The 14,347-nt window shown below is 40.2% G+C and overlaps 1 protein-coding gene across 2 annotated transcripts in view; it reads left to right on the forward strand.

Moving 5' to 3' along the window:
* Window positions 1–13,474, forward strand: part of LOC141271947 (uncharacterized) — a 208,897-nt gene extending 195,423 nt beyond the window's left edge. For both annotated transcript variants that reach the window (XM_073682195.1, XM_073682194.1), the window contains exon 7: window positions 11,860–13,474. In XM_073682195.1, coding sequence (XP_073538296.1) covers window positions 11,860–13,208 — 1,349 coding nt within the window. In that variant the 3' untranslated portion in view covers window positions 13,209–13,474. The remainder of the gene's footprint in view (window positions 1–11,859) is intronic.
* The last annotated feature ends 873 nt before the right edge of the window (window positions 13,475–14,347 follow it).

Raw genomic sequence — 14,347 nt, forward strand, 5'->3', positions numbered from 1 at the left:
GCAATGTTGATTGTAGTCATGCCTTGACCTAAACACTCCACAATTTGTTGCTTCTCAGCAGCCGACACATCCTTTTTCTTTCCCATTTTGGCAGAAAATGTAGGCTGCTTAATAATGTGGGACAGCCTTCTTAAGTAGTCTTGCCTTTCATTGGACACATATAAAGAGCCCTGACACACATCACCATCAATGAGTTTAACTGACAAACAAAAAAATTCTTACCTTATCACTCCTAAACACTTTTTGAATAATAATTTGGAACACAGTGTATTGTTAGGATGTAATATCAGAGAAATTATTGCAGTACATTCAAATACCTTATAATAACTTTATTAGGCGAATAACAGGTCAGACCAGTCAAATTCCATCCACTATCAAAGGGGTTAATCGCACACTCCGCCACCACTGAAAATAGAGACCAGCAAAGAGCACTAAAACAATAAATTCAATCCCCTTATTCGATGTGAGAGGAAATAGCAGTCCGCTGCAGTAAAATAATTAATTAGAGCGCAAGCCTCGCAGGCCGGGAACAGCACAAATCAGTCTTTCTCAGATAGTACTTTATTCCATCAAGTTAGTTGGCAGTCTACATGGTCGTGGATGACATGTGATGTAGTTTCACTTTATACTGCCATACCCCATTATATTGCTATATTAGCAGTACGTCACCATCTCCGCAAATAAAGTGACTATACCTTGGATCTTCAATCCTATATGGAATCTGTATTATCGTTTCTGCTCACCCATAAATATTTTCTTTTTAACAAAAATGTTTTTCTTCAAAGAAGCGGCGTTTCAATGGGGGCCAAATTTTCCCCCTCAGTCGCAAACTTTGTTATGGCTTGGTGGGAAGAAATGTTTATTTACAGCGAAAATAATCCTTTTAGGGACTCTATCATTTTGTATTCTAGATATATTGATGATATTTTGATGGTGTGGGGAGGTGACATATCTAATATTTCTTTGTGGATTTTTTTAAACAATTCATGTAACTTGAAATTTACTTTTTTCTCTCATAAGGATTCTATCTGCTTTTTAGATCTTCATTTAAAATCTACTGTAGGTTTTCCTATTTCCAGCAGTACTTTTTCGCAAAAAAATGTGCAGGCAATACCTATCTGTTATGATCTGCTACAAGCACTAAGGAAAGACAGGAGATCTGTCCCTACAATCGAACTAAACTGGATCCCTACGATGTAACTTGGAACCTGATCCTGCGATCAGACCCGCTAAAGTCCTCGGCTAGTCTGTACGAAGACCTATAGATGCAAGGGAGGAATCCTTACAAGAACTAGGGACTGGGATAAAGTTGGACACCTCCTAGCAGAAATTGTAGCAGTCAAAGACAAACACACAACAAAGAACATAGAGATCCGAAGACCTAGCAAAACTAACAGAGAACAGTAACAGAGCACCAAGCTAGCTCAAGAGTAGTAAATACAATGAAGTCCAGCAAGGCCAGAAGGGCGGAGCCGGATTAAATAGGCAAAAATGGTCATGTGACCAGCAAACTAGAAAAAACCTAACAGGAGAGTTCTAACACTATCATCCTCCTCACACCATCAAGTCCATCCCCGTAGGAGAATTTATGAGAACCAAACCAAACTGTAATAATACTGCAGCTTTTACTGAAGAAACAAAATGATTAAACAACGGTTACTTACCAGGTTACTTAACAGAGTGTCCCCCCCCAGCCTGTTTTCATGGACCATACTGGACTCAGGCCTATATTAGCATTTTCTGTCCTGCATCTAATGGGGGCTTGTGTGTTTTTGTCTCTCTCTGCATGAGGCTTCCCTTGAAAACAGAGTGCCCCCCCCCCCAGCCTGTTTTCATGGACCATACTGGACTCAGGCCTATAGTAGCATTTTCTGTCCTGCATCTAATGGGGGCTTGTGTGTTTTTGTCTCTCTGCATGAGGCTTCCCTTAAAAACACAACTCTACAGACTGGCTGGAGACTGGAGTTCTAGAAGATTCCTCATTCTTCGAGTTACCTGAAGTACATGTTTAAGGGTGGTGGGGTGTTTGTATCTCTGCCCAACCTGGGGGCTGATCCCAAGAGAAGGAGAATAATAAGACACATGTTTTTCAGTTAGTTGATTCTGTGCTGTGTGAAGGGCTAGGATGTGTGCCGTGTATGGACTATTGGAGATCCGTTGGACTATTGAACATTGGAGATCAGTTTTGATGTCTTGCCACGCTGCTGGATTTGAGGACTTAGTCTGAGACTGTTGTTGCATTGTACTTGGCATTGGATTACCGGGTGGCGCCCCCAGATTTGTCCCTCTCTGTGTTACTGACTAAGGAACTACAGCTACGTTTGGTGTTATATTCTCCCAGTCTCAATAAAGGTTGTTGGATTGTTCATCAGCCTGCTGTCTCTGCCTGCTCCGTCTCACACCCCATCACACAATCCCCAATGGACCCTGGAGCGGGCCACTCAGATTGTTAAGCCTAAATCTAGAAATCAATTGTTGGCATGTCGAACAGCTAATAATAAGTCTCATCGTAACCATTGCCTTTCTCCGCAAAAACCCACTTTAGTTCTAACTTATAGTGCCCACTTTAAAGAAATTTCACGTATTGTACATAATAATTTACATATTCTTAGGAATGATGAGACCATGGATCAAATTTTAAAAAAAGGTGTGAGGATCGAGTCACAACGAGCCCCTTCACTAGCGAATTATTTGTCACCTAGTCTCCATAATGGTCACAATAGCTCTATACAGAGACCATCACATTGGTTGTCTGCAGTGTCAGACTGAAGAACATTGGGCCCACCAGAGGATTTGATTCTGAGGGCCCACCTTTCTCCCCCACTCAAGAGCCCCATAGCAGCTGCAAGGTTTGCACTATGAACTCTCCTGAAGGAGAAGCCAGGGCTCACCGGAGGATTCACCGGTTCTCTGGTGGGCCAGTCCAACACTGGTTGTCTGTATCAGGCTTTTTTAAGTGTGAACAACACCCCTGTAAAACTTGCACCATTTCTCTCAAAACATCTACATTTCGAGGATCTCATGTTGATAAAATGTACGATATCAAGGCTTTGTGGAATTGTAACTCGGATTTTGTTGCGTATGTTTTGAAATGCACACTGTGTAACCTGAAACCATAACAAGAAAATTTAAGACTAGGGTGGGTGAACATTTATATGACATCTCCCAACAATCAAATGGAAATATTTCAAATTTCGCTAGACAGGTTATCGCGAGGCTTAACAAACAAACTATTATAGGGCATGTGCTATTGAACAGATACCAAAACATATTAGGGGCGGTAACCGGGAGCGTAAATTACGAGATCGTGAGGCTTTTTGGATTTATATTCTCAATACTCGGGTACCAACTGGTCTAAATGTAAGAAGGGAGTTCATGTTGCACTATTAATCCTTTATACTTCATATTTTGGATATGTATAAACCTAGTCCATTTGTTGAGTATCTTTTTCCTCTTGATATAAACTGATCCATATTTCATTCACTAGTTATGACATTTGACTATGTTTGCACATATCATGAAATTGTATGCGCTATTGGATTTTTTCCTTCAGTAAATGACATATAACTGAGCCGGCTCAGTGAGTATTTCAGATGGTGTTTTTTTTGTTTATGTGGATATTTTAATCACTTATTTCAATAGTCTGATTCTTTTCCATATGTATATTCCATGTCCCTGCCGCTGGCTTTGGATTGTGTTTTCACCAAGCACTATTACTATTAGAACTAACTATTCAATGTATAACTCACTTATACATGTGTTCTAGTGATTATTCATGCTGTCTGGCGTCTTTGGTTACCTTGATGATGATGTATATTGCGGCGCTGTAGTTTCTGAGAAAGTCTGATTTGTGCTGTTCCCGGGCTGCGAGGCTTGCGCTCTAATTAATTATTTTACTGCGGCAGACTGCTATTTCCCCTCACATCGAATAAGGGGATTGAATTTATTGTTTTAGTGCTCTTTGCTGGTCTCTATTTTCAGTGGTGGCGGAGTGTGCGATTAACCCCTTTGATAGTGGATGGAATTTGACTGGTTATTGTGTCTGACCCTTTATTCTCCTAATAAAGTTATTATAAGATATTTGAATGTACTGCAATAATTTCTTTGATATTACATCCTAAAAATACTGTCCAAATTCTTGATATTATTGTATTTTCAGCAATATTACTAATTATCTGCACATTTTAGTGTTGGCAGGAGCTTAAATCCTACATATCAGCCTTTAAAATATGTTTTTTTGCATTATGTTCACAGAGCTGCGTTTATCTGGTTTATTTTATTCCACCATTTTTCATTGTTTTTTTTCCAGAATTAACATTGTATATACTTTGTTTTCTTCTTTGTATGTATATGTTCAGTAGATTCATTTTTTAGGCACAATTGTTTTATTTTATTATACGTTTTTTAATCAAACACTTTTGTCTCACGTGTTTTGTTAAGAGGGTTTGGTTAATTAATGTGGTGTTCAGTTGATCACACCCAGGATCTCAACCTGATTACTTACCTGACCCATTATACAGTTGTGCTCAAAAGTTTACATAACCCGGCAGAATTTTTGCTTTCTTGGCCTTGTTTTGGAAAATATGAATGATAACAAAAAAACTTTTTCTCCACTCATGGTTATTGGTTGGGTAAAGCCATTTATTGTCAAACTTCTGTGTTTTCTCTTTTTAAATCTTAATGACAACCAAAAACATCCAAATGACCCTGATCAAAGGTTCACATACCCCAGTTCTTAATGCCGTGTATTGCCCCCTCTAACATCAATGACAGCTTGAAGTCTTTTGTGGTAGTTGTGGATGAGGTTCTTTATTTTCTCAGATGGTAAAACTGCCCATTCTTCTTGGAAAAAAAGCCTCCAGTTCCTGTAAATTCCTGGGTTGTCTAGCATGAACTGCGCGCTTGAGATCTCCCCAGAGTGATCAATGATATTGAGGTCAGGAGACTGAGATGGCCACTCCAGGACCTTCACTTTGTTCTGCTGTCGCCAATGACAACTCGACTTAGCCTTGTTTTTTGGATCATTGTCATGTTGGAACGTCTAAATACGTCCCATGCTCAGCTTCCAGGCTGATGAGTACAAATTTGCCTCCAGTATTTGCTGATAACGTGCTGCATTAATTTTTCCTTCAACTATTACCAAGTTTCCTGTGCTTTTGTAGCTCGCACATCCCCAAAACATCAGTGATCCCCCTCCGTGCTTTACTGTAGGAATGGTGTTCCTTTCATCATAGGCCTTGTTGACCTCTCTCCAAATGTAACGTTTATGGTTGTGGCCAAAAAGTTACATTTTGGTCTCATCACTCCAAATTACCTTGTTCCTGAAGTTTTGAGGCTTGTCTCTGTGCTGTTTGGTATATTGCAGGCGAGATACTTTGTGGCATTTGCGCAGTAATGGCTTTCTTCTGGCGACTCGACCATGCAGCCCATTTTTCTTCAAGTGCCTCCTTGTTGTGCATATTGAAACAGCCACATCGCTAGTTTTCAGAGAGTCCTGAATTTCAGCTGATGCTATTTGTGGGTTTTTCTTTTCATCTCGAACAATTTTCCTGGCAATTGTGGCCGAAATTTGTAGTTGGTCTACCTGACTGTGGCTTGGTTTTTACAGCACCCCTGATTTTCCATTTGTTAATCACAGTTTGAACGCTGCTGACTGGCATTATCAATTACTTGGATATTTTTTTGTATCACTTTCCTGTGTTATACAGTTCAACTAACTTTTCCCGTAGATCCGTTGACAATTCTTTTGCTTTCCCCATGATTAACAATCCAGAAACGTCAGTGGCTGGATGAAAGATGCAAGAGTCTGTCTTTATCCCAGAAACTCACTCAGCTTTTATGCACACACACTGATTACAGGCAAACAGGCCACAGGTGAGGCTGTTACCTTTAGTAGCCATTCAAACCCATTTGTGTCAAATTCTGTGCATGTGATCAGGCCAAAATCACCAGGGTATGTGAACTTTGATCAAGGTCATTTGGATGTTTTTGGTTGTTATTAAGATTTAAAAAGAGAAAACACAGTAGTTTGCCTATAAATGGCTTCACCTAACCAATAACCATGATTGGAGAAAAAATTTTTTTGTTATCATTCATATCCTTGGAAACAAGGCCAAGAAAGCAAAAATTCTACCGGGGTATGTAAACTTTTGAGCACAACTGTATATACCTATGTATTGCTGAGAACATCACACTGTGTTCAAGAGCGTGTAATGTCCTCGAAACGCGTATACTGTGTTGCGTTTCCTTTTTCCCCTCACATCTCCCTCAGTGTTTGTACCCTTGCTTTTACTTTTTAATGGATTAAATAAAGAAAGAAGATTTTATATAGTGGAATCTGGATTCACTTTTTTCCAGTAATCCAATGCCCCCAGTCTTGGATCTGTATAACTCGAGCGCTAAGGAAACATTCTTTACACCCAAAAAAAATCTCATCTCAACTCTATTCAATAGTCCCTTTCTTAAAGCGCACCTGTCAGCAGGATTGTGTTCAGTAAACCACATACACAATCAGGTGGGCGACATTACACTGATTAAAATTATACCTTGGTTGATGAAATCCGTCCTGTGGTTCTTGTGTAATCTTTACTTTCAATTTGGAGATAATGATATGCCCATGCTCCAGGTCGGCCTGTGGGATGGGCTTTATCTGGTGCTCTGCTTACATCTGTATGCTCTTATGACAGCTCACTGTGCCTTCAGTGACCTGCCTCCTATTTTACCTAGCCCCGCACTACTAAATGCATTATGTAAAATAGGAAGCAGGTCAGTGAAGGCTCAGTGAGCTGTCATAAGAGTATACAGATGAATATGTAAGCACCAGATAGAGCCCACCCCGAAGCACGGGCATATCATTATCTTCAAACTGAAAGTAAACATTACACTGGAACCACAGGACGGATTTCATTAACCAAGGAATCATATTAATCAGTGTAATGTCGCCCACATAACAGTGTATGTGGTTTACTAAACACAAACCTGCTGACAGGTGTGCTTTAAGTCTACAGTGTGGAAAGTGGTGGAAATGGTCATACTTTGAAATGACTACACATAAAATGGATGTACAGTGGGGAAAATAAGTATTTGATACACTGACAATTTTGCAAGTTTTCCCATCTACAAAGAAGGGAGAGGTCTGTAATTTTTATTGTGTGTTTTCATTGGCTGTAAGCTGTAATCCTCAACATTAACAGAAATAAACACTTGAAATAGATCACTCTGTTTGTCATGACTCTGTATAATATGAGTTTCACTTTTTGTATTGAAGAACTGAAATGAATTAACTTTTTGATATTCTAATTTAGTGAGAAGCACTTGTAAACCTTTGTTTGCAATTATAGAGGTCAGACGTTTCCTATAGTTCTTGACCAAGTTTGCATGCACTGCAGCAGGTATTTTGGCCCACTCCTCCACACAGATCTTCAGATCTTTCAGGTTTCGGAGCTGTCACTGGGCAACATTGAGCTTCAGCTCCCTCCAAAGATATTCCATTGGGTTCAATAGAACTGACTAGGCCACTCCAGGACCTTGAAGTTTTTCTTACGGAGCCACTCCTTAATTACCCTGGCTGTGTGTTTTGGGTCATTGTCATGCTGGAAGACCCAGCCACTTCCCATCTTCAATGCTCTTACTGAGGAAAGGAGGTTGTTGGCCAAAATCTCGAAATACATGACCCCATCCATCCTCCCTTTAATATGGTGCAGTCGTCCTGTCTCCTTTACAGAAGAGCACCCCAAAGTATGATGTTTCCCCACCATGCTTCACGGTTGAGACGGTGTTATTGGGGTTGTACTCATCCTTCTTCTTCCTCCAAACACGGCGAGTGGAGTTAATACCAAAAAGTTGCATTTTGTTCTCATTTGACCACATGACCTTCTCCCATGCCTCCTCTAGATCATCCAGATGGTCACTGGTGAACATCAAACGGGCCTGGACATGTGCTGGCGTGAGCAGGGGAATCTTGCGTGCCCTGCAGAATTTTTATCCATGACGGCGTAGTGTGTTACTAATGGTAATGTTTGAGACTGTGGTCCCAGCTCTTTTCAGGTCATTGACCAGGTCCTCCCACATAGTTCTGGGCTGATTTCTGACCTTTCCCAGAGTCATCCTTACTCCCATGAGGCAAGATCTTGAATGAAGCCCCAGACCGAGGAAGATTGACAGTCATCTTCTGTTTCTTCCATTTTGTAATACTTGTGTCAACAGTTGTTGCCTTCTCAACAAGCTGCTTTCCTATTGTCCTGTAGCCCATCCCAGCATTGTACAGGTCTACAATTTTGTCCTTGGTGTCCTTAGACAGCTCTTTGGTCTTGGCCATGGTGGAGACTTTGGAGTGTGATTGTGTGATTGATTGTTTAGACAGATGTGTTTTATACAGGAAACAAGTTCAAACAGGTGCAATTAATACAGGAAATGAGTGCAGAGTAGGAGGGCTTCTTAAAGAAAAACTAATAGGTCTGTGAGAGCTGGTTGGTAGGTGATTAAATACTTATTTCCTGCAATAAAATGCAATTTAATTATGTAAAAATCATACAATGTGATTGTCTGGTTTTTCTTTTTAGATTCTGTCTCTCACAGGTGAAGTGTACCTACAGTAAAAATTACAGACTTCTCCATTCTTTGTAGGTGGGAAAACTTTCAAAATCGGCAGTGTATCAAGTACTTATTTTTTCCCACTGTATATACACAGTTGTTATTGATGATCAGTTCTATATTTGCTATACAACAAGTGTTATTAAAATCCTGCTTCATATGACATGTTCAAATATTTTTTGCGGAAAAAAGAAAACTAATCAATGTTGTCTGAATGGAATACAATTTTCTGTAGCTCAAACCTTACACTTGTTTCAAAGCTATGGCTTCTTCATACATGAGATTACTGTTCCCCCATCCATCTTACTCTGTGCTAAAGTGCATGTAGGCCCAAATAAAGGGAGAACTGGAAAGACACAAAGCGCAAAAATAGGGTCTTATCTGGGTAACAATGTTGAGAGAATAACTTAATAGTGCTCAACCACGTGGTTGTCCTGAGGAAAAAGTTTGTACACTTAGAAACGCGTTGACTAAATAACCACTTACACTCGGATTGGCATCCCTCATCCTTTTTACATGAAAGTGCATGTAGGGAAAGAATAAGACGGACATCACTTGACCCCAAAATCCCTTTGTTTCTTTACTGGACACACTGAGTGACCACAGGCACACTGAAACATGAAACAATGAGGATTCTGGCTTCAGCGAAGAGTTGGAAATCAGAGCTAAAAAGCATGGTGGCCTAGCATCATGTCATACCTAAGTCCTTGCGCTGTTGGATAGTGATTTTGTTTAGTGATTAGTGCTCACACTTCTTAGATAGCTGTTATACAAATGCTTGTTTGGTCAACAGCTAGTTCCCTTAACTTCACCATATACATCATTTGAGTTCTCAATCAAGTATCTACCAGACATCTCTGGTGGCTTATCTTCCAGGCAGGGGCGGGCTGGGCCAGGGGGCAGAGGGCCATGTGCCCCCCAGGCTGGTCTCCTAGAATCAGTTTTGAGCCGCTTGATGCTGTAAACATGCTGCACCTTTAAATGTAAATGACCTGGTTGCACTCGTCTCTAGAAGCCAGGCTTCTCTCACAGGCAGGCATGAGAAGAGAATGTGGGAGAAGTTATTGTACTGTGTTAACTGATAAGCTCCTGAGAAGATCACTGTTATGCCAGCAGCGCAGTAACTGTGACTGGCAGAGTAAAGAGAGGTGAGCTCAATGTATAAGTGCTGCTATGGCCACTGCTTTTTTAGTGAGTGCTAGTAATGTCTGCATCGGCAGGAGACCGCTCTTCTGTGGTGATAGGCTGAGTCAGTCCATGACGTCTTGTACTGCTGGCGAGCAGTCCCGGTGTCTGTGCGGCCATTACTAGCACTCACCAGCAGGATGATAAGCAGAACGTGTGGCCAGTAAACCCTGTCCCATCGCTTCCAGACCATATAATAGTCAGAACAGCAAAACTACCATGGATTTAGCAGAGTGAAAATTTGCTACTGTGTGTTTTTGTTCACTATCTCACTTCAGTATGTGAAATTGTATAATTTAATGGGGTTGTCCAGTCAAAACTTGATTGATAACCTATCCATGGGTTAAGTCATCAATTTGATATTGTTGAATCCAACATCCAGCCCCATCACCACCGATCTGCTGTTATTTGGGCCAGATATAATAACTGAATGTGGTTGCAAATGATCAATCTGTAGCAGCTGCTGCTGGGGGAGCTCCTATTATAGCTACAGCCATTCTGCAGTACCCGGCAGCACCTGCTACTCAGCGGCACCCGCACTTTGCCGCTCTATTGAAATGGTTTACGTCTTGCTGCAAATAACAGCTGTACCTGACCCCAAACCATCTAATAGTGATGACTTATCCCATGAACCTTATTCAGTGCACCTTCTTACCGGCTTGTTTTCCATCCATCTCTTTCTGGCTCTATTAAATGGAACCTGTAAGGTCCTCCATGAACTCCAACCCAACAGCATTCACTTATTTATGAGAAAATTCCCTGCCTAACCAGCCCTGTATAACATTTTTTAATAAAAATGAGGTATAAAAAAGCATTTATATTGTCCCCTTTTGCTATTCTAATTAGGTCTTTGACTAGTCAATGGCGTGTTAGTTGCCCCAGACTAGTCAGCCCTCTATGTTATCATGCCCATGTGGTGCAGGAGCCGTAGTCCTCGCCAGCTCTTTCAAATCTCACGCACGCGTGCTGCACATTTCGGCAGCTTCACTGCATCTCTGAAGCCAGGTGCACGCTCCCAGGTTCAGAGGCACACTGTGCATAACTGGAACTTCAGAAGATAGCTTCTGGTCATGCACAGTGCAGCTGTGAATCTGAAAAGTGTACACCTGGCTTCAGAGACGTAGTGAAGTGGCTGAAATGTGCGGTGTGTGTGCGCGAGATTTGCATGACGACAGCTCCTGGGGCGTGATAACATGAAAAGAGAGCTGACTAGTCTGGTAAAACTAATGCCCCATCGACTAGTCAAAGCCCTCCTTAGCATAGGAAATGGTGACAATATAAATGCTTTTTTGAACCTCATTTTTTACCAAAAAATGTTATACAGGGCTGGTTAGGCAGGGGATTTTCTCATAAATAAGTGAATGCTGTTGGGTTGGAGTTCATGGAGGACCTTACAGGTTCCCTTTAATAGAGCCAGGAAGAGATGGATGGAAAAAAAGCAGGTAAGAAGGTGCATTGAACTGTTTGGCAGTGCCAAGGGTGCACCGAGTGCCTGTGCTTGGTTTGAACAGTCATATTAGAAAATCCAAATAGCGATTTGCACCACACTCCTTGTGGTGCATGTGAAATCTTGATTTTTTTTATTCAGAACCTGTATGAATGTTTCAGCTCCATAAGAGCGTTCAACAGCACTGTTATTAAGGCTTCAGCTATGTGGTGACTTTTTGTAGCACTACTGATTGATTTTAACCATTTAGCTACAGCTGCAGTCCAAAACAATACATTGAGTTATATGGAATTGGGTGCACTGCAGCTGCCTCTTAATAGTTAAAATCAATCATTTAATGTCACTTGTTAATATACTAAGAATGGGCCGCTCCTGGGCCAGTGTTGGGTGTTTGCCCCCCAAACCAAAATTTGCCAGCCAGCTCCTTCCAGGAGAACAAAATAATTGGAAATTGAATATATTCTATTCATACATATTAGATGGATAGTTCATCCTGCCCAATTTCAGAATTCGGCGGAAAAGTTCTACTTTTTTTGCAATTTATATTGAAATTTTAATTTAGAAATGTTATTTAACATATTTTCATTTTTTGATTCTAGAATTTGAAAAAGTAATACTACATTTTTTTTTTACAGTATACCATTCTAAAAGCTCAGAAGGACATCTGATCTCTTCAGATTTTATAACAGATGATCGTGGTATGATAGGAGATGTGCATGAAATGAATTTATTCCTTCCAGCTATACCTTCAACCCTTCAAAGTAAAGATTTGTCATCTGATTATTTTCAAAAAGTCCTGTCTACTAATTCGTTACATACTGTTAAACACTATAATCATCACCAAAGGAGTGTTGACCATCATAAAATTTCCAAAGAAGAAAGACCATTTTCATGTTCAGAATGTGGCAGACGTTTTAAAATTAAATCAAAACTTGCGAAACATGAGAGAATTCACACCGGGGAGAGGCCATTTCCATGTTCAGAATGTAGTAAATGTTTTAACCAGCATAATGATCTTGTTAGGCATCAGAGAATTCACACAGGGGAGAAGCCATTTACATGTTCACAATGTGGAATATGTTTTACAGATAAATTCAGTTTTAGTAAACATAAGAGAAATCACATAAAGGAGAAGCCCTTTTCGTGTTCAGAATGTGGGAAATGTTTTGGCCAAAAATCACATCTTCTTGGGCATCAGAGAATTCACACAGGCGTGAAGCCATTTTCATGTTCAGAATGTGGGAAATTTTTTGGCACCAAATCACATCTTATTGCGCATCAGAGAACTCATACAGGGGAGAAGCCATTTTCATGTTCGGAATGTGGGAAATGTTTTGGCCACAGATCAGATCTTATTGCGCATCAGAAAATTCACTCAGGGGAGAAGCCATTTTCATGTTCAGAATGTGGCAGATGTTTTACAATTAAATCAAACCTTGAGAAACATGAGAGAATCCACACTGGGGAGAGGCCATTTCCATGTTCAGAATGTAGTAAATGTTTTATCCAGCATTCAGATCTTGTTAGGCATCAGAGAATTCACACAGGGGAGAAGCCATTTTCATGTTCGGAATGTGGGAAATGTTTTACAGATAAATCAAATCTTGGTAAACATCAGAGAAGTCACACAGGGGAGAAGCCGTTTTTGTGTGCAGAATGTGGGAAATGTTTTAACCAGAATACAGATCTAGTTAGGCATCAGAGAATTCATACAGGGGAGAAGCCATTTTCATGTTCAGAATGTGGGAAGTGTTTTGGCCACAAATCCGATCTTGGCGCACATCAGAAAATTCACTCAGGGGAGATGCCATTTTCTTGTTCAGAATGTGGTAAATCTTTCTATTGGAGATCATATCTTGTCAATCATCAAAAAACTCACACAAAGGAAAAGCAATTTTCATGTTCAGATTGTGGGAAATGTTTTAAGCGGAAATCTTCTTTTGTTTCTCATCAGAAAATTCACATGAGGGCAAAGTCATTTTAATCTTCTGAACGTGGAAACATTTCTGTGTAAATCCACTTTTCTTACACTTCAAAGAACTCAACAATTGAAGAAGTCCTTTACATGTTCAAATTGCGGTAAAAAAGTGGTATTAAGAAACCAAATCATAGCAATCAAAAACCTCACACAGGGGAGAAACCATTTTCATGCTCCAAGTAAATATTTAAATATTAATATTCAATATTTTTTAAGTTTTTTTTTAAAACCAAAGTAGATACACAGGGGAAAAAGGTATTTTAATGTACTGTATGCAATAAATAGTTTAACCAAACATCAGTTTTTTTAACTCCTTTCTTTTAAAAATAATACAAGAAATAACAAAACATTGCATTAAAGTTGTTTTGGGGGCACACTCCAAGGGTATGCAATCCTCTTAATTGTCTGCTGCCAAATTTGTTCTCAATCAGGTGTATGTGCAAGTATGTGGAGAAATAATGACACTTGACTGTCAGTGTTAGTCAAAGTAGAAGTTCTGTTTATTAAGGAAGTACATAAGCTTAAATAGCTAAACTCTTGGAGGGATTACAAGCGTGCATGTCTTTATTATAATAAATTAAGCTGCAGTTATTGCCTTTTATGATCATTAGCAGAATGCAGAAGAATTTCCCTAAAAGTCACATGACACAATGACAGCACCATTTTGAATATCTACGTTTATTAATGATATCCATATCAGTCCCACCCTTCAGAGATGTGCAAAAACCTAGCCCTGTTCTTGTCGAGCCTGTCGATTTGTCCTAGTGCACCAATGGTTGTTTCACCACTTATGAGGCACTCCATCCCTAATAGATGGACTCCCTCCTAATGGACTTCTGCAGAAGGAAGTCAGATCCTATTGTGTCCCTCATTAGCGTTTTCCAAGTTGGCATACTCCTCAGTCACAGAAGTGAAAGTAGCATCCTCCTCAGGGGCACATAATATCCTTCATCATTCGGATCCCCGAAATCTGCATGCATTACCATCACCGTGTTTTCCATAGTCTGTGTCATCATTTTCTTAACACATGGAGCTACGCAGCTCAGAATTAAGGCCAATATGAACAAAACACATATCACTACTCCTAGTTTGATAAGGGCCCTTTGCCATCAATCCCACCACCCAAACCAGGTATCCCATGGATG

This window comes from Phyllobates terribilis, unplaced genomic scaffold (assembly GCF_046119375.1).
Source record: "Phyllobates terribilis strain yellow unplaced genomic scaffold, ASM4611937v1 Scaffold_5__5_contigs__length_657084704, whole genome shotgun sequence".
In the NCBI taxonomy this organism is placed as follows: Eukaryota; Metazoa; Chordata; class Amphibia; order Anura; family Dendrobatidae; genus Phyllobates; species Phyllobates terribilis.